We start from the raw sequence: 21357 nt of genomic DNA on the forward strand, positions 1-21357 counted from the left end.
ATTTTACTGCCCTCTTCAATCGAATTACAGCTTCAGGGACATAGGTTAATACAAATATAAATCCTTTTAATACCGTGCACTAGAAAGCTAGATACCGAAAGTGGAGATCTAAACAAAGGACTTTTAGTGGCTTTTCTCCTTCCATACACAGGACAACATTGGTGGAATACGAGGTCCTCCTGTAGAGTCAGTGAGGTTCGATGGTTGAGACAACAAAGACACAAGAGCATATGTCCACCTGCTACTGGTGTCTACCACGCCAGGCTGCTACGTCATAATACCAGGTACTTTGGAAACTAAGGGATACATTAATTGTACGTATCAATCAATGAAATATCTTCCTCATGCTTATTTTAAAGCATAACTCAGATCACCAACGTACGTAATGTAGATATACTCCTTCCACAAACAAGGTACTACTGAAATCAACTATCAGGAGGCTTTAACCCAAACCAGCAATGAGCTGAAACCTTCACATGGTTAGAGCACTTGATGCTATTAATGTTCAGCTGTTGTATTACTATATTCCACATGGAAGTAAGTGTTGGATGCAAGATTGTTGGTGAAGTGATAGGGCTCTCGAGAACAGGAGCAGATGAAAACTGACCGTCATGCTTCCTGTGCACTTGGCTCTCTCCACAGGTCGAACTTTTGGAGGTATGGTAGAGCACCTGAATGAAAGTATATCATTGTACGTGGTTATCAAATCCAGAGATTCTCTACTTTATCGTGACTTCGCTTACTTTGCCAATTACGACAGTTTGGACGAAGCGGGAGATGATTCCGTATTAGGTTCCCACTTTGTTTAATAGAACGGTATACGTTTATGAAGATGCATTTTTTAAGTTGAATAATATTCCTTTTTTTTCTTTACATCGTGAGCGAGGCAGACAGTTTTCTAGCTGCATTATTTGGAAGATTTTAATACAGCAAGACGGCGACCTAACTGCCGTGCGAGTCTGTCTAAACTTGCAGCGGAAGACATCCTTGAGCAAGATTTCATGGTGTCTAACCTAGTTGTAGCAAGTTAAAATGAGGTACTGTTGTTGTCCCTGTTTTCATATAGTAGTTTATGCACCTTACAGAGGCTTGATATTTCGGAGGAGAGATCATTGTCACCGTACTCAGTATATCCTTAAAGGTCGCGTACATTCTCTTTGGTATCAACAAAATAGTTGCTCATAGAAAACGGTTTATGATAAACTATAATAAACATGAATACTGTTACAGCCTCGAGTAGAGGATAACTCCCCTTCCAGGATTAGGAAAAGGAGTTGGTAGGTACACTACCAAAGTTCCTATGGTGCAATACCTACAACAGATGTTCAGAAGGTCTCCTTGGATCTTCGAACTTTGAAAATGTTTGTAAGCGACTGGTTCTGCGTAAGCATTTTTCTAGTTTGTCAGTTGTCCTCTTGACGACCCCAAAGGTTATAGATGACTTCATTTGAACAGTCGTCAGCAATGTGACCTTCTCCCTGCGGTTTGGACACTGTTGTGCTGCACAGATCTTGGGGACCTGATTGGCTTAGCTCAAGCTCCATGCTGCTGGTACTCTGAGCACTGGGGTCTCTGTGCACTAGTGCCTTTTCCACACTCGCTGTTGTTCTCCAGTAATTTATCCCTACATTTATGCATCGTTGTTGCGGATGAGTTCCGCAACACCTAAGCAATAGAATTAGTAGATAGAGAAGGGATGGAATAAGATTTTCAACACATACGACTCGAGCTTTCAACACATGTTGGCAAAGGAGAAACAAGAGGAAGAGTTACATGGATTCACAGACCACACAAACCCAGGTGTCAAGAGAGGGGATATGGCCTTAATGCAGTTGAAAAGGAAAGTTTTACCAGTCAAGCACGACGGTCCACACTAATGTTAGGCTAGGCCATTATCGTCAAGGGTTGCACCGTCGCGCTCTGCTGGTGTGATGATACTGTGGTTGTAATCGGTTGTGCTCGTCTTTGTAGACGGAGCACTGGGTATTTATGAAGCCTGCGTTGTGGTACGTGGAGGGACTGCAGCAATATTTTATGCCGTATAATTGGCCATATTAAGAGATAAAGGCTAGACAAGCGTTTGATTAATGTGAAATAATCTTTGATTCAAATGTTGTCCCCTACCCTTTATTTTCTTAGATTTCGGTGTGAATTTCATGGTTGTTTCTTTTTTAGTATTTTTTTTTTTTTTATTTCAGGATGTTACGTCTCTTAGCATGACTTTCCACTCCCTCTCTTAACACTTCTTTAAATTTCCTCGCATGGTTCTGAAATTCGGCTGTGAAGCCTATCGACACATTACATGCCTCTCATATACACGCAAGGGTCAGGTCTAATTAAACAACAGCACAAACTCTGTGGCAATGTTTGCTATTGAGCAGACGTTGTTCACACACCACGACCATACTTCGCCTGCTTGGCGCCAGACGCTTGAGTCTGGCTGCTTCCACAGACTTATGTTGCTTTACTCGTTTGTATAATTTCTGTCCTCTCTCCATGAGATTATTTCTGGAAAGACACGTTACCGTGTAAAGCCTAGGCTGAAACCGTGGTGGCTAGGAACGCGGGTGTTGCACTTCCTCGCCCGATAAAGATTTTGTAAGAGTTAAGCAAGGGGTACTTAACATTAATTTGCGAGTATATACGCATTCCTGTCTTACACCACTCCCAGCGATTCTATCTTTTGGTATTACGTGCGAGTGCGCATGTCCACTAAAAGTAAGATTTGAAGTGAGGGATCTGTGAAGCGATCTCTCACTAGCTCGCATCCATTCTCTAGCTGCCATGCGTAATGCATCGTAACCACACTCCCCTACCCAAACTACTCGCGCGTGTGTCTATAAAACACAAGGGAGGAATTAGAGAAATACTGGAGGGAAAACATAGAACAATAAACTCGGCAATAAAACAAAACAAAAAAATATCAGATGTCAGTAACACAGGAGGAGTTCGCAAAGGTCAGTGTTAAAGATTATGTATCCAAACGCTGCTGGCTTAGCGAAGGGAAAGGCAGGGGGCATAATGATGGAACAGATGAGAGTAAGACGGGCGTTCATAGGTACACTGGACACTATACAAGAATGTTCTGTGACGTGGTTGTCCAAGAAGGATATAGGATAATCAGGACCACTCTGGTGTAGCACCAGCAGCCACCCTCTACCAGTAATGTAACACCAGCAGCCACCACATTGCCACTGTGGTATAACACTAACGGCCACCACATTACCACTGTGGTAGAGCATCAGCAGCCACCACATTACTGCTGCGGTTAACACCAGCAGCTACCACACCACTGATACAATACCAGAGGTCACCACACCCCAGGGACGACAAATACACCCCCAGCTACCACAACAGCACTGGTATAACAATGAGTAGCTACCATAACACCGTGGGACGACAGATGCACCAGCAGCAGCCACAACTGCACTGGTACAACATACACTTGGTACCACCACTGGTAAAGCAGATACACCCACAATCAAACCAATGGGATAACACAACAGCAGTCACCACAGTGTCATTGGTGTAAGAGATACAGTTGAAACCACCATGACACCACTGGTAAAACATACGCCAGACGTCGCCTCGGGTATAACATATACCAGCGATCACTAAGACACCACTGGCATAAGATACACTGCAGACGCCACAACATCCAGAACATGCAACAGCCCTCACAACACCACAGTGGTATGACATACACCAGCACCCACCACTTGCACACACGCCATAAGTGTCCATAAGGCTTGTATGTAGTGGTATATTGGCAATAATGTCCCAACAATGGCAGCCTCCCTATGTGGGACTCCCGAATTTCTTTGCCTATTACGAAGAACCTGCACAAGATATCGCGGCCACTCGGTAACCCGGGATACAACATTGGATGGTTCACTGTATCCTCAAACTATCACAACCTGATTACACTTGTGAAATCCACAAAATCTAGAGGTTATGATTTCTCAATGTCTGCGCACTATACAGGAATTCTTCACGCTAGTAGATGTTTCTTTTTGACCCCTCGAGCATGCGCTGTGCGACCTTTGACCTGACCTTAAAAAAGAGGCAGCTTCAAAGGACAGGCCATCATAACCATAGGTCGTTTCACCGTGATGAATTAGAGGGTTAATCACTGCACCTGGCAAACTGTCAAACCTTCAGAGAAATCGTAAATGATACGCGACTATATTTGTGTAACCCGTGGCACGCATTTGGCTGTTGCTTCCCAGTTTTCGGTATGGAGACCAACCACTCGAGGATGAGCTGTTATGAAACCTCCTTCCTTCGAACTGTTAAGCTGTGGAATTCTCTTCCTTCTTTTGCCCCTTCCTCTCCATATAACCTCTCATCCTTTAAGAGTCATGTGTACACCTTTTGTCTTTCCCCTCTCCATATATCATCCTTTAAGAGTCAGGTCTACAAACATCTGCGGAGCCTTGATCCTATTATACTTTTTCTATTTAATTTTGATCATACACCCGAGATGGCCTCGATTAGCTTATGTCCTGACCGCCAATGTCGGTCACTCAGAAAAAAAACATACTGATGTGATGCACGACAAATTCATTTATAGACGAACTGCATACCCGATCATAATGCACTTATTAAGCCTTTCGTTAACACTCTTAAGACTCGTCGTATGCAGCATCACATGTTAAGGTACGAGAACTAATGCTGATCCTCTGCCCAATCAGAGTTGCGTCTTACCCGTACAGTGGTGAGCTCGGAACTGGCGGCTCTCCGTGCCCCCGGACCGCGCGGCGTCACCGCAGACGCTCCCTGCCGCCTCCGCCAGAGCGGCCATTCTCTGCTTCCAGTACAGCGGGGCAGCGTGTAGCTTTATCCTACGGTCCTGGTCCAATTTTCAGCAACGTGAACGCCCGATAGCATCTCCTACCTCCTCCAGTGATATGAAGAACTTGGTGAACGTAGAAATCATTTTATATTATCTCGTATCTTTTTATGCCGATTCTTCACTCTTACCAGAATAAGTTAAAGCTCAGTTTAGTCTTTTCCCTTATGCGGACTATTTTTACTTATATCTTGGAATTGTTTATTGTAGTGGTTAGAGATGTTTAACATGGATTCACACACGGGCACGCCCGGATTCGTATCATGGGCGTGGCAGTTGGTTGGCCCACTGTCAACCCAGCTGTTCATCATCCCATCGGGGCTGTTTGATAAACTGTCTACCTGTGTTTGGTGTATATATATATATATATATATATATATATATATATATATATATATATATATATATATATATATATTTTTTTTTTTTTTTTTTTTTCTTTTTTTTTATACTTTGTCGCTGTCTCCCGCGTTTGCGAGGTAGCGCAAGGAAACAGACGAAAGAAATGGCCCAACCCCCCCCCACCCCATACACATGTACATACACACGTCCCCACACGCAATATACATACCTACACAGCTTTCCATGGTTTACCCCAGACGCTTCACATGCCCTGATTCAATCCACTGACAGCACGTCAACCCCTGTATACCACATCGCTCCAATTCACTCTGTTCCTTGCCCTCCTTTCACCCTCCTGCATGTTCAGGCCCCGATCACACAAAATCTTTTTCACTCCATCTTTCCACCTCCAATTTGGTCTCCCTCTTCTCCTCGTTCCCTCCACCTCCGACACATATATCCTCTTGGTCAACCTTTCCTCACTCATTCTCTCCATGTGCCCAAACCATTTCAAAACACCCTCTTCTGCTCTCTCAACCACGCTCTTTTTATTTCCACACATCTCTCTTACCCTTACGTTACTTACTCGATCAAACCACCTCACACCACACATTGTCCTCAGACAACTCATTTCCAGCACATCCATCCTCCTGCGCACAACTCTATCCATAGCCCACGCCTCGCAACCATACAACATTGTTGGAACCACTATTCCTTCAAACATATATATATATATATATATATGTGTGTGTGTGTGTGTGTGTGTGTGTGTGTGAGTGTGTGTGTTACCAGACTCCGTATGTTCGAGGTTACACCGTCAGTGAAAAGTCACTTTGGTGAGGCTGTATCACTGGGAATATAGTCTTTAGAAACTTTTTTACTTCAAAGGAGTCTTAATTTCCCTGCTACTGAAATTGATGCAGCCTTGGATTTCAGAAAACCTTTATCAAGGTCCTGCTAACATAATCCAAGGGGGTAACCTCATTAACGATATATAAATACCATAGCTAAAGGCAGATACCCAGTTTATCGACCAGCTCTTAGGGAGAGATGAACAGCTGGGTGGACTATGGACCGAATGCTGCGACCAAGATTCAATAGTGTGTGGTCTCTACCCCAAGTAGTACCGCAAATGCGTCATGATCAGGAACGCTAACCATTTACACTGCGGCTTTCCATCTACGCATTCATTCATCCTGTATATATATATATATATATATATATATATATATATATATATATATATATATATATATATATATATATATATCGTTGTAACTACTGGGGTATTTTACTCTGGCAGGAAACCTTCAGCAGTTGTTTAGCCAGTGGAGACCGGGTGAGTGCGTGTGAGTGTTCGCCAAGAGTGGTATTTGCTCCGGTAACATTTAATGCTGCTCTTACTGGTATCTGGCCTTGCGTGTTGGTATTACACAATTGTTTACCTTTACAAGCTATTCATGTCAGGTTTCGAGGTTGAGCTTGATGCTCTGGGGCTGTGTGGTTATTGTATCCTCGATACTAACGATTATAATTAGTTTATTTTTGTGGTTGGATGTCATGACTACCCTGGCTGCATGAAAAGATGCTGATATTGAACGTTTTGATGTGGTCATGCGCCATTGCGACGTTCGCCATGTACACCCTATATTTCTATTGATTTGTCACATTTTCTTTCTTTCCTAAAATATTTTTTAACGCATGAGATAGAATATGGCGTGTAAGGACTGTTGGTTGCTGATTGCTCACTTGTAGACAAAACCTTCATAAACGAGTTTATATATATATATATATATATATATATATATATATATATATATATATATATATATATATATATATATATATATAGATAGATAGATAGATAGATAGATATAGATATATGTGTGTGTGGGTGGGTGGGTGGGTTGGGCCATTCTTTTGTCTGTTTCCTTGCGCTACCTCGCTAACGCGGGAGACAGCGCCTGAGTATAAATAATATATTATTTATTTATTTTATTATACTTTGTCGCTGTCTCCCGCGTTTGCGAGGTAGCGCAAGGAAACAGACGAAAGAAATGGCCCCCCCCCCCATACACATGTATATACATACGTCCACACACGCAAATATACATACCTACACAGCTTTCCATGGTTTACCCCAGACGCTTCACATGCCTTGCTTCAATCCACTGACAGCACGTCAACCCCGGTATACCCTTTCGCTCCAATTCACTCTATTCCTTGCCCTCCTTTCACCCTCCTGCATGTTCAGGCCCCGATCACACAAAATCTTTTTCACTCCATCTTTCCACCTCCAATTTGGTCTCCCTCTTCTCCTTGTTCCCTCCACCTCCGACACATATCCTCTTGGTCAATCTTTCCTCACTCATCCTCTCCATGTGCCCAAACCACTTCAAAACACCCTCTTCTGCTCTCTCAACCACGCTCTTTTTATTTCCACACATCTCTCTTACCCTTACGTTACTCACTCGATCAAACCACCTCACACCACACATTGTCCTCAAACATCTCATTTCCAGCACATCCATCCTCCTGCGCACAACTCTATCCATAGCCCACGCCTCGCAACCATACAACATTGTTGGAACCACTATTCCTTCAAACATACCCATTTTTGCTTTCCGAGATAATGTTCTCGACTTCCACACATTCTTCAAGGCCCCCAGGATTTTCGCCCCCTCCCCCACCCTATGATCCACTTCCGCTTCCATGGTTCCATCCGCTGCCAGATCCACTCCCAGATATCTAAAACACTTCACTTCCTCCAGTTTTTCTCCATTCAAACTCACCTCCCAATTGACTTGACCCTCAACCCTACTGTACCTAATAACCTTGCTCTTATTCACATTTACTCTTAACTTTCTTCTTCCACACACTTTTCCAAACTCAGTCACCAGCTTCTGCAGTTTCTCACATGAATCAGCCACCAGCGCTGTATCATCAGCGAACAACAACTGACTCACTTCCCAAGCTCTCTCATCCCCAACAGACTTCATACTTGCCCCTCTTTCCAGGACTCTTGCATTTACCTCCCTAACAACCCCATCCATAAACAAATTAAACAACCATGGAGACATCACACACCCCTGCCGCAAACCTATATATATATATATATATATATATATATATATATATATATATATATATATATATATATATATTGGAAAAGATCACAATTGAGTGCGTGATCACGTAAATTTTTTTTATCCACGTGGAAATGAAACAAGTTCCCAAGTGCGCTTTCGTTCATTGATAAGATATGATAGTCAGTTGATATACAACGAAGAGATATGATCGTTACACGAAAGTGCACTTGATAACTTATCGTGTTTCATTCCCCTGTTTATAAAAAAGATATACAGAGCCTACACAACACTTCACCTTCCAAGACTGAGCGCTGTCCTTCGCTGTGTATAAAACGGGGTTAATATTGTCTCTTGTCATAGCCCAGCTGTAGATGGGAGTGCGTGGGAGAAGTAATGCAACGTTCAACGTAATGTTGTTTTGTGATCCCTTGCTCCACTTGCCAACTTGAGGCTCAGCCTGCCAAGCGTCAGCCGCTCGGGAACTTGTCCTTGTGTTGACTCTTCTAAACACGACGGTATACGACCCCCTGAACACGACGACGGTAACGGCCATCAAACACGACGGTACGACCCTTGAGTATGATGGCTTGATCATCATACCCATGGGGTCGTGTAGTCGTGCTTGGGGGGGGGGGGGGGGAATTTAAAGGGCATCTTACGGCGGCGAGACACAAGCCATTTAGCGAGGTAGGGAGCTGGGAGTATACGCCACATATACAAACATCTACATTAAATGTATGTATTAATTAATTAATGGAAGGGAAGAGAAATTACAAAATGATCGCCAAGGCTGCTCCATCTACTCACGATTCTTAAAATCTGTTCTCTTTACCACAGGGAGCGATCAAGTACGTACAAGTCATGTTGTTGTGCCTCTGCTAGGAACTTGTTATGAAGAATTGGGGTCCCCAAGTATGACTCCCCCACAAACCGCAAGAGGACTGGAACACCCAATTTCCTAAGGTAGGTGGATTCAGTACCATGAGTATAATATATATTAGCACACACTATTAATTCGATGAAGTGTTCATTGCTTGGCGAAGCACTCAGGCTTCTGTGGAAAGATCCTCAACTACTTGAGCGTCTCAACTAAACACCTTGATTACAATGACTTAACCCCTGTGTACGAGCCGTTGTACTCCATGGTGAGGTTACAGCCGCGGTCAGTCATCGTACTTTCAATGGGTATAGTCGTCGTCGTCGTCCTCCTCCTACTCCTCCTCCTCAAAAGGTTAAACTCGTCGTATGAATAGGAAGAGATACAGCCCTTATTGACTGTCCTCAACCCTGCAAAAAAGCGAGAGGCAATTGAGGGCAACCAGGGGCCATGAATGGTATGACGTGAATCAGGTAATACCGCGCGTAACTGGCCTGGGATGGGTGGGATGGCGGCGGTGGCGGGGACCATAACAAGACACTACGTAGCTGGTGCGGCGTCACCAGACTCCCACATACACACGAGTACCACTCCCCACGACAGTAGAAACACTGGGCGCGTTTCCTCTCTTCCATGTTTCCGCATTGTCTTGCCGAATCAGAGAGTAAGAAAAGCGCCAAGGAAAGAGGACGGGAGAAGCATAACCGTGAAGATTCGCCGTTTTCGTGTGAGAGCCAACAGATGGTGGCAAGACCTTCACTCCACCTCTTGTAACCAATAGGATTGCAGGTATGGCAAGGCGTGGGTCCGCCTCAGCCAATCACTGTCCCGCATGTAGGTAGGCGCGGTATTGTCCGTGTAATTATAGGCACTCGTGAAGGGATGACAGTCAGGGGTATTGCGTCACTAGCAGCAGACATGTCCCCTGCCTACCCAACACGGGATATAAATGTTGACCTGGTTTATACCAGTCGTCATACGCGGCGACCCGCTCAAAAAGCTATGTTTAGAGGGAGGCTGCCAGCCTCTGGGCCGCGGCAAGGGTGAAGGGCAACAATATACGGTCTCCCTCGAAACCATTCATCGCCACCGGGTTGGGTTAGGTCAGGGAAGGTGGCCGTCCGAGGCGGTGTTTGCTGCAGGCACCTGTGTCTGTATCCTCAGGGGTTCACCGCGTCGAGGAAACGAGTTCCATGACATCGCCAATGGTCCTGGTGAAAAACACCATATTCTTTTCAAGTTACTTCGTTTATTTAGACTTCTTAATAGGTATCACATGCGTCACACACCCACGATATTTACCTCCCTTGAGCAACAAAACCAAAACGCCCCCAGAGGATATATCAGTACTCGATTTGGACAAGAAAAAGAGAAATCCTTGGTATGCTCTTGAACAGGATAATACCACCCTTAAGCATGAGAGCACGACCCTTGGGTATGAGGGCATGACCCAAGGGTCGTACCGTCGTGCTAAAGGGTCGTACCGTCGTGCTCAAGGGTCGTACCGTCGTGCTCTAGGGTCGTACCGTCGTGCTCAAGGGTCGCACCCTCCAACTCAAAGTTATACCGTCGTGTTGAAGGGTTGTACCGTCGTGTGCACGGGGCTAAAAGGTGCGTAGACTTGGCTCATCATAGGCGCCGTTCAGTACTATCTGGTGACGTTCCACACAAAGTTAAGAGAGATCAAACCTCTTATAACAGCGTAGATACACAACGTTAAGAGAGATCCAAACCTCTGATACCTCTGATAACAGCGTAGATACACAACGTTAAGAGAGATCCAGACCTCTGATAACAACGTAGACACAACGTTAAGAGAGATCCAAACCTCTGATACCTCTGATAACAGCTTAGATACACAACGTTAAGAGAGATCCAAACCTCTGATAACAACGTAGACACGCAACGTTAAGAGAGATCCAAACCTCTGATACCTCTGATAACAGCGTAGATACATAACGTTAAGAGAGATCCAAACCTGTTATAACAGCGTAGATACACAACGTTGAGATTCAAACCTCTTAAAACAGCACCGATGCTTAAGGTATTCCAAAAGAGGAGGCCGCCACATTATATGCAGCAACACTCCTCATAATCACACACGTCGGCAGGCAGCTTTACAAAATCTCTCACGCGCCATGTCTGTTAGGGGAAGCCTAGATCCAGTGTTTAGGTCCCCCTCACCACCGGCGGGAGGCGCGAGCCGCCCGCCCAAGAGCATAGGGCCTGCACCTCCTGAGTTGAAGGGAGGCTTAATCTCAAAACAACAGCCATGTCTGCGGTCATTGGATGCCCGCTTGACTCGCCATTAAGAACACTCAGCACACATCACCGAGTCTCTCCGGAGTTGGAAACCTCGCCAAGGTCTTCAAGTGCTGCCCGGTAACACAGACCAGACGCGTGGCACGGATACCTGACCCCCCATGGGACTGTGACCTGACCTTATGACACAGTCTCTCCTCAAGATTTTAAGAGACACCATAAGACACTTGACCCTTGTTTTTCATTCACCTGACCCATTAAAACGATGAATGGGGAAGTGACTTAACATGACTTGACCCCAAGACCTGATTGGTGCAGCAGACCTGATGTATGACCCAGTGGCCTGACCTTTGACTCAGTGACTTGATTCATGAGTGACCATGAAGGAGATTCATGATTTCAACAGATTCATTTCCAATGGGCGTCTATCAATAACACACTGACCTGAATCATGACACGTTGGCCTGGTTTATGACAGTGTGACCTGAATCATGACACGTTGACCCGGTTCATGACAGTGTGACCTGAATCATGACACGTTAACCCGGTTTATGACTGTGTGACCTGAATCATGACACGTTGACTTGGTTCATAAGAGTGTGACCTTAATCATGACACGTTGACTTGGTTCATAAGAGTGTGACCTTAATCATGACACGTTGACTTGGTTCATAAGAGTGTGACCTTAATCATGACACGTTGGCCTGGTTTATGACAGTGTGACCTGAATCATGACACGTTGGCCTGGTTTATGACAGTGTGACCTGAATCATGACACGTTGACTTGGTTCATAAGAGTGTGACCTTAATCATGACACGTTGACCTGGTTTATGGCAGTGTGACCTGAATCATGACACGTTGACTTGGTTCATAAGAGTGTGACCTTAATCATGACACGTTGACCCGGTTTATGACAGTGTGACCTGAATCATGACACGTTGACCCGGTTCATGACAGTGTGACCTGAATCATGACACGTTGACCTGGTTCATGACAGTGTGACCTGAATCATGACACGTTGACCCGGTTCATGACAGTGTGACCTGAATCAGGTTCCAGTCAGTGTGACCTGAAGAATAACACGGGAAATCGCCTATAGATTGAGAGTTTTCCCTGGACCTCACTGTACCCAAGATTATGATCTACTCAAGTTGGTAGCTGGTGGTAGTTAGCCACCAAGCCCCAGAGAGGTATAGTACCCGCCAGGTTATCGTGAGGGGGTTCGTACTGGCTGCGCAGTTGCGCCAACACTTCAGTGGCTGTCAATTTTCTCCTTTAGCCTCGGTATATCTGTCTCCTCTTTTTCAGCCTCATCCACACATGCTGCAGTTCGTAATCAAGCCACAAAAACCTGCAATCTCTCCATCTCTCACATATAACTTATAACTTGCACGACTTGTTCCTGGTGTCTCTAGATATGCCTGCGTTGAGCATAACGCGTTAGCAGTCTCAGGTGTTCCCTTCCGCCCCTCTGTTCCACTCTTCCCTCCCGCCCCTCTGTTCCACTTTTCCTCCCGCCCCTCTGTTCCACTTTTCCCTCCCGCCGCTCTGTTCCACTTTTCCCTCCCGCCCCTCTGTTCCACTTTTCCCTCCCGCCCGTCTGTTCCACTCTCCCCTCCCGCCCCTCTGTTCCACTTTCCCCTCCCGCCCCTCTGTTCCACTCTCCCCTCCCGCCCCTCTGTTCCACTCTTCCCTTCCGCCCCTCTGTTCCACTCTTCCCTTCCGTTCCTCTCCTCCTGCCGTTCTGACCCACTCCACTTAACGCAGGTTTCGTTAACAACTGACAACGAGTCAACTGACCCGACCCTTGGGGGATGCTGCTGGTGAGGTGGGTTTCCTGGTTGCTCTCTGACGCCTCACCATCCTTGACATCCCCAGTGTTCGGAGAAACAGACGCCCTCTGTTTTACTCTTGAATCACACGTCAGTATTGAGCACAATGCAGCTTGGAGCTCGAAACAAGCCAGGTGAGGAGTATAGCCCTCGAGGGCAGGGTCTATAACAGAATGACTCCGAGGCCACGGCCTGGCCGCTAGCCTAATACGCACTCGGCGTCTTGGGTCCTCGAGCCAACCTGATGACGGGGGGATTGTAGGGTGGCCATTCGGTGAATCTGCCAACTACTAAGTGTTCCAAGGTTAAGACCCATAACCCGCATTGAAATTGCAATCCAACACGCCGCTACAATTATTATCATCCTACTGCTATTCACTCACGTTCTCTCATGTTGTAGTGAAGACTTTTCGCAAAAATTAACCGCATCTGCAAGTAAAATTACAAGTGTTTATAGAGACTGGAAAGAAGGTCTCCCATAAAGTTTCACTTTCGACTCTTAAATGGAGGATTTCATGTGGCCTGTCTTCAAGAAGATTGTGAGGAGCTTCCATTTTAAGTTTTTGTTGAACAAATTTAACATCATATACAGTCCGTCGTCCACCTGTGCTCGCGGGGTTACGAGCACGGGTGCTGATGGAGTTACGGTTGAGAAGTTCCAAGATTTCGTGGTGAATGAGAGTGTGAAAGCTGGTGGTGGGGTTTAGGAAGAGAGGAATTGTAAGTGTGTGAGAATTACAGAAAGCTATCGGTATTGGAAGAGTGGCACAGTTATTGAATGCCGTGAGTTGAATATACTTGGTAAGGTGACTGAGGGAGAGTGGTTTTGATCGCGCTGTGCTCTCACCAAATTGTTAACGTGTAAAACGTAGGAGTAATATCCATTGCCTATGAAATAACGGCTACGATTATCATGAGAATAACTTTGCTGGTGGTTCTGGTCACGATCAAAAAACTTGATCCGAAGCTTCAACGAGGAATCAAGCGAGTCGGTGATTCCAAAGTGGAAAGTCAGTCACTCAGGTGGTTATGTTGGCCCATGAACTGCTGATTGCCTACAATGAGTTATTTGGACAATCACATGTTTATCACATGGCCTCCGAGTTACGTATCTTCGTTGTATATCAGCTGACTGTTATATTTCTTTCTTGTATCTCCCATGATGATGTGATCATTACAAGAAAGTGTACTTGGGAACTTGTTTCATTTTCCCCGTGGACTCATAGAAATATATATATATATATATATATATATATATATATATATATATATATATATATATATATATATATATATATATATATATATATATATATATATATTGTAGAGAAGTTGTTACTGGATTATTGCAGGGTTGTGGAGGCGTTGACGTAGCAGGGTCGCGTCGGGCAGTTCCAATGTTGTGGCGGGACTTGCAAACTTCTAGGTATCGTGTGTGGTACGACTGTGGTGAACGGGGCTGTTACTGAATCGCGGTGTTGTAACAGGGTTGTGGAGTTACATCAGGGTTGTGGCGTTAGTGCAGGGTTATTGTGGAAAGATGTTGTTACAAGGTTTGGCGGGGGAAAGATTACATACGGCTGGCCTACTGTGGGGTTGTTACGGGGTTGTGAGAGTCGGGTAGGAGGGAAGACGATGCCAGCTGCTCGTAAAGAGCCACTTCCGCCACCTGCTCATGCCACAAGACGTCATCCAATGTACCAGAGATTTAGCAACACCCTCAATGTATCCCCACTCCAGTGGTTTTCTTCCAAGGACGACAAGCCAAACGAAAATACGACATATGTAGCATCCTCCGCTGTTGGATACACTCTACAGTTTTCCTGCCTTAGCTTCGTTCACACTACCTGTGAACGACTGCTGGGTTGACGTAAACACGACAATGACCTTATGAATCATACCATAATCCATGGTAGATATGGTTGGATCGTTCTTAGTGGGTATACGTCAGTCTGTCCCCGTCTATCCTGGGGAAGAAAAAAAAAAAAACTTGTGCCAGGCCATCTCACTCGGTCTATTTCTGCGGGTCACACCCCCTTTATCGTCGCACTGAGTGGGCCTTGGCCTCCTCCTCCTGAGGGAATTTGGGTCTTCCTGTTATTCATGATGATGTATGACGGGGTCTATTCACGCGGGGATGGCGTCAGTGATGAAAACATTCAAGCTAGTAAATGGGTCAGCTTAGCTGTCATTGGCTGGTTCCAAAACAGCTTGACTGCCGGATGTAAACGACGGTTCTTTGAAGGACTTCATGTATGGATTTTTAAAGCTGGTGGAGTTTATTCGTGGGTTACGAACTGCAGGGCTAGTTGATCCGTGAGTCTCGTCAAGCTGAAGGACCTGCTGGTCCTTGGGTTTCGTAACTGGTTGGTGGACTGCCTTAATGGGTTTCGTGTCGTGTAAAATTTAATAATCCATGGCAGATACTGTGGTGGTCACCCTGGCTTCGGCGTTGCGTGGTCTTCCTCTTCTTCGCGCATCGGCGTTCGCGTCGGAAACCATCCTCGACTTTTGATATAGGAGTCCATAATTTCTTTTTTTCCTATAAAAACACCAATTTTGATCACTCGAAAATGAAAAAAATTTTCTATTCGAAGTCGCAGAATGTTCGAGAACGACTATGTGTTGTGATCAGAAAAATACTTTTTTTTTTGGGTCAGTATCATTGTGCCATTGTCCCAGTCTGTCTTGCTGTCTCACACTCTCTCTCACCTGTTCTCAGTGTCCTCATATCTCCTCATGTTAAGCAGATGAGGCGCCGATAGACGAGGCAAGGGCAGGGTAAGCAGATGAACTATGGACACACGGATTTATACTATGTCTGGAATTTATATAGAAGCATCGGCGGCTACTCTGAGGAAGGGAGGGAAGGGCTCGAGTGACGCAGGGCCAGAGAAAGCAAGGGGAAGTGAGAGTTTCTGTCCTTATCACAAGCTGGTGTCTTACTTCACATGGTAGTGCACCTACTTGTCCTTCCATCTCCTTCGCTGGGCTCTCGTGTGTACTTGATGTGTGACATCTTTCTCTTACGTTGCATGGTATTATGACTGACTTCACTGATATAATACCACGCAACATATGTCATACATATTCGCCATTTCCCGCGTAAGCGAGGTAGCGTTGAGAACAGAGGATTGCGCCTTAGAGAGAATATCCTCACTTGGCCCCTTTCTCTGTTCCTTCTTTTGGAAAATTAAAATACGGGAGGGGAAGTTTTCCAGCCCCCCCGCTCCCTCCTCTTTTAGTCGCCTTCTACGACACGCAGGGAATGCGTGGGAAGTATTCTTTCTCCTATTCCCAGGTTTGGTCATATGGTTTGGTCACATGGAGAGAATGAATGAGGAAATATTGACCAAGAGGATATATGTGTCAGAGGTGGAGGGAACGAGGAGAAGTGGGAGACCAAATTGGAGGCGGAAAGATGGAGTGAAAAAGATTTTGAGTGATCGGGGCCTGAACATGCAGGGGGGTGAAAGGCATGCAAGGAATAGAGTGAATTGGAACGATGTGGTATACCGGGGTCGACGTGCTGTCAGTGGATTGAACCAGGGCATGTGAAGCGTCTGGGGTAAACCATGGAAAGTTCTGTGGGGCCTGGATGTGGAAAGGGAGCTGTGGTTTCGGTGCATTATTACATGACAGCTAGAGACTGAGTGTTAACAACTGTGACATTTGTATGAGGGGGGAGGGGGTTGTTATTTCATGTGTGGCGGGGTGGCGATGGGAATGAATAAAGGCAGACAGTGTGAATTATGTACATGTGTATATATGTATATATCTGTGTGTGAATATATATGTATACGTTGAGATGTGTAGGTACGTATATTTGCGTGTGGGGACGTGTATGTATATACATGTGTATGGGCCATTCTTTCGTGTTTCTTTGCGTTACCTCGCTAATGCGGGAGACAGCGACAAAGCAAAATAAATAAATAAATGATATATATATATATATATATATATATATATATATATATATATATATATATATATATATATATATATATATATATATATATATAATTGGGTAGCGAGACAGAGAGTAGTGAAGGAAAAGACGAGTGACGCCCTCCAAGTGTCATTAGCTTAATCTGGTTATATCCTCTCTCTCTCTCTCTCTCTCTCTCTCTCTCTCTCTCTCTCTCTCTCTCTCTCTCTCTCTCTCTCTCTCTCTCTCTCTCTCTCAATCCGCCCCGGTTGCCCTTCGCCAAGAGAGCAGCGGCCTGACGTAAGTCGACTCGGGTGTGACCATTTCACTGAGCTGTACGTCCTGGGGTTCGTATATGGGCGTCGCTGGTCGTTGTTACACGACTCTGAAATTCGTTATGGGGAAAACAAAAGAAACACAAGCCTCACTAACTTCAATAGGCCTACGTTAACCTTGACGACCTCCATGCTATGTTCCTACGAATCATGTGATAAGATACGACCCTTGAGCACGACGGTACGACCCTTGAGCGCGACGGTACGATCCTTAAGCAAGACGGTACGACCCTTGAGCGCGACGGTAGGACCTTTGAGCATGACGGTACGATCCTTGAGCACCACGGTACGATCCTTGCGCACGACGGTACGATCCTTGAGCACGACGGTACGATCCTTGAGCACGACGGTACGACCCCTTGGGCCAAACGGTACGACCCTTAAGCACGACGGTAGGACCCTTTAGCACGACGGTACGGCCCATGAGCACGACGGCACGACCCATGAGCACGACGGTACGACCCGTGAGCACGACGAGATGACCTTTGGGTATAATGGCTTATTCCTTTTCATCTGACCCTTAAATCCACATCTAATATCGGAGTTACATGAAGTTCACATCCAGTATCAGATGCATAAGACATCCTCATCCGATGTGCGAGGCATAAGTCATCCACATTTAAGACATCCACATCTAATATGAGACATACAAGACATCCACACCCAATCTGAGAAATGCGCCACATCCTTATCCTTTATACGACACACGACATTCATCCTCCACTTGAGCATTTTCTTAGTAGACATCTCATCTATGCCAGTATTACCCATGTGGTCTAAATGAGAGAGAGAGAGAGAGAGAGAGAGAGAGAGAGAGAGAGAGAGAGAGAGAGAGAGAGAGAGAGAGAGAGAGAGAGAGAGAGAGAGAGAATAAGAAAATCGATGCTTCTGGTGCCTTCCTGTTGCCAGGGTAAACAAGGGATTTGGCTCCATCTTAGACTCTATTTCTAAAGGGTTTAAGATCTAATCCAGTTTATAGCATGTTTACGATTGTTTTTTTCTCCTCCCGGGTTCCAAGATATCTGTGGGACCGAGAGATCGTAATATCGTTTATACTTTTTGACTCTCGAAGCACAAATTCTTTCGAGCTAACTCCTGTCAAACCCTCCCTTTTCCTAGCAATTCTTATTTGCATTAGATATCATATATATGTTTTTTAAGAGTCCGAGTATTTCTAAGGTGGAGATAAACATTCTGCTACTTTTGGGATCCAAAAATGAAGCAACGTCTGCAGGAGAGAGAGAGAGAGAGAGAGAGAGAGAGAGAGAGAGAGAGAGAGAGAGAGAGAGAGAGAGAGAGAGAGAGAGAGAGCACTAAGCATCCAGCGAACTGAGGGGGAGGTTAAGTTCAGGGATCTGATGAGGGGAGTTGATAAGTCAGACTGCTTTAGGCTCGACCCTGTTTAAGTATGTGGAGTTACAACCGACCAGAGTGTAAGAGCAATCCTCTATAAGAAGAAGATTCAGTCCTTTCTATAATCGTCGTAAACACTAAGATAACCTTTGGATTCTTATCAACCCATTTCTTAAGAGGCAGACGTAGCTATTTGTGTGATGTAGGGTGTTTCTATGACATTTTGGACGTTACTGTGATACCAGGCACGTACGTAATATTTATCAACTGGTGCAACTATAGATCTATCCAGTTTTGGAAGGAGAAATAGGAAGGAAGGAGGTCCTAGAGTCGTTGATCCTACTCTGGTTGCAGCTGCCTCGCCCAGGAACCGAGATTCCTATGTTTATATTGCTGGGTTCCAAGCGGTAGATTCTGTCAGCGACAGCATCTTGCTCATAAAAGCCTAATCCCAAAGATATTATGCGAACCACACATCAGAGCCAGTATTCTGAAGTTGTCAGATATTTATGTCCTGCCCTACATTAACCAGCCTCTGATGATGACTCTATTATGAACTACAGCGTCCAAGAGAAAAAATGTGTGTGGGAATAAACGAGACGGGAGAGTGTGCCAGGGCCACAGTGGATCACAGAGGGGCCACACACACTGGAAGCTCAGCCTGGACCAGGGTGGGGAGTTGGACCCACCTAACGCTAACACCAAGTCCCACCACACCGCACATACATGAGAAATATACAAGAGCCTCATAATAATCTTTATACATGCTGTGTCTAGGCCTCGCCTCGCACCTCACACCAAATTTCACCTCCGCAACCCTGCAACCGATCAGTAGGGTCAAGCAAACTTAATGCACTTGCGATCATGAAATGTTAATCTGTAGTTCCCAGAATACAAAACTATTGTGTTTTCCTTCTGGTCGAGTGCAGCAGAGAAAGACTGTCCTGGCTAGAGGCTGGCAGACGCATGGTGAAGTGTCAATAAGGCACCACATATATTTAGTTCTTGTAGCCGACTGTCCTGGCTGTGGGAGGAGTTGGGTCAGCGCCCGAGAACACTTACACTCGACTACAGTCTAAAGATAGACTCACTGTACTGCAGCACTTAAGGCTTGACGTAATAAAGACACAGGGGAGAGGAGTACATGTGCGTGTGTGTGTGTGATGTAAGGAGCTCCTTCGGGACAACGGACTGTTGACAGCATCACACGTTCGTCCTCCCACTAGTGTTTGTAGGACCTTCGCGGCTGACCAGCTTCAGTCAGCACACACAGTTTACGACCACAGTTCATCGATGCCAAGTCACAGGTCTAAGCTAATAACTCGAAACACTTCCCCGTTCTCCTCTCTCCTCCCCTTTACTTCTTCTTTGGACGCTTCCATCCTTATCTCGACGTGTTCCCCGGATGCTGGAAGGTAGTTTGGGGTTCCAAGTGATCCGGCTGTCCAGGACTGGAGTGGAATCTAACCTTCCTGATTAATCCTCACCACCAAGTAGTGCCCGGCTGTGCAGCACTTCCTCTGAACTGTGAATTTAGAAAGACGAATAAACTGCTTAAAAACGAAGAATACAAGAAAACAGCAAAATAAAACTCATTGCAAGGATTAACAAATACGTATACCTACATAAGAATGAATAAATAAATGGTGGACAAAAGTAGAAAAAAAAATTGACGAATCTCGAGTTGTGAAAGTTATCGTTTTCTCGCGTTCCTGCTGTACATATTGAAAGGAAGATGTGTGGTGGAGGATGTGGAGGATCCAGGCTGTAGGAACAAAACTGCAAGGGCCCAGTGTGGGAAATATACCTCCTAGAGTTTCGTTCCTCCGAACCCCACGTACTGCCGGAACAACCTCGAAACGGATCGGAGCGCCATACCAAGTGTTTACACGTCATTCTTAAAGAGTATCTCATCTTTTACCTCCTTTATCGCCATGTCTTGCGGTCTTGATGACTCCTGTAAAATCCCTTAAGTTGTGACGGGATCATAGCAGTCAGCAGCCAGTTTATCTCGGTCGAGTGGGCTGAACCGCTGGAGTTTACCTGATGCTTCGCCTGAGCTTGTATCCCAGGAGGAAACTAGGGTAAACTCGAGTCCAGTGTCTATGTTCAAGAAGATCAGGTTGACAGGAACAAGCACTCTGAGATGACGTACTCATCGTCTGTCCCTCTGGCACAGAGGTGGTGCAGACGAACCACAGGTGCCTAATCAAGTGTTTTTCGATAATTACGTACGCGTGGGGCCTTATTTTTGCCTCTATCAGTAGCTTATCTATTAGTGCATATCTTGCTTATAGATACTGCCAAAGCTTGTTGGCTCCACAAGCTTTCAGTCTCTTCAAATACCCGACAAACTTGTGTGATGTGCAAGATGTGGATAGAATCGTTTGTGGAGGGTGCCAGTAGAAATGACCTGAATCATAGGGAAGGAAAAGTGATTTATTTTCATTCTAAGTCCTGGACGAAGCTGACACAAACGACTTTTA

At 45.3% G+C, this 21357-nt stretch overlaps 1 protein-coding gene across 4 annotated transcripts in view; it reads right to left on the minus strand.

Annotated features, from left to right (window-relative positions):
• gb (solute carrier family 7 member genderblind) overlaps positions 1-21357 on the minus strand; it is a 73184-nt gene that overhangs the window by 39841 nt on the left and 11986 nt on the right. Inside the window, exon 2 of one of the 4 annotated variants that reach the window (XM_071685884.1) lies at positions 19963-20396. The exons of 2 other annotated variants lie outside the window; for them this stretch is intronic. In XM_071685884.1, coding sequence (XP_071541985.1) covers positions 19963-20075 — 113 coding nt within the window. In that variant the 5' untranslated portion in view covers positions 20076-20396. Of the gene's footprint in view, positions 1-4707; positions 4731-19962; positions 20397-21357 lie in introns of those variants that run through there. One more of the 4 variants, XM_071685886.1, reaches the window with a different exon arrangement.

The sequence above is a fragment of the Panulirus ornatus genome, chromosome 41, assembly GCF_036320965.1.
Source record: "Panulirus ornatus isolate Po-2019 chromosome 41, ASM3632096v1, whole genome shotgun sequence".
In the NCBI taxonomy this organism is placed as follows: domain Eukaryota; kingdom Metazoa; phylum Arthropoda; class Malacostraca; order Decapoda; family Palinuridae; genus Panulirus; species Panulirus ornatus.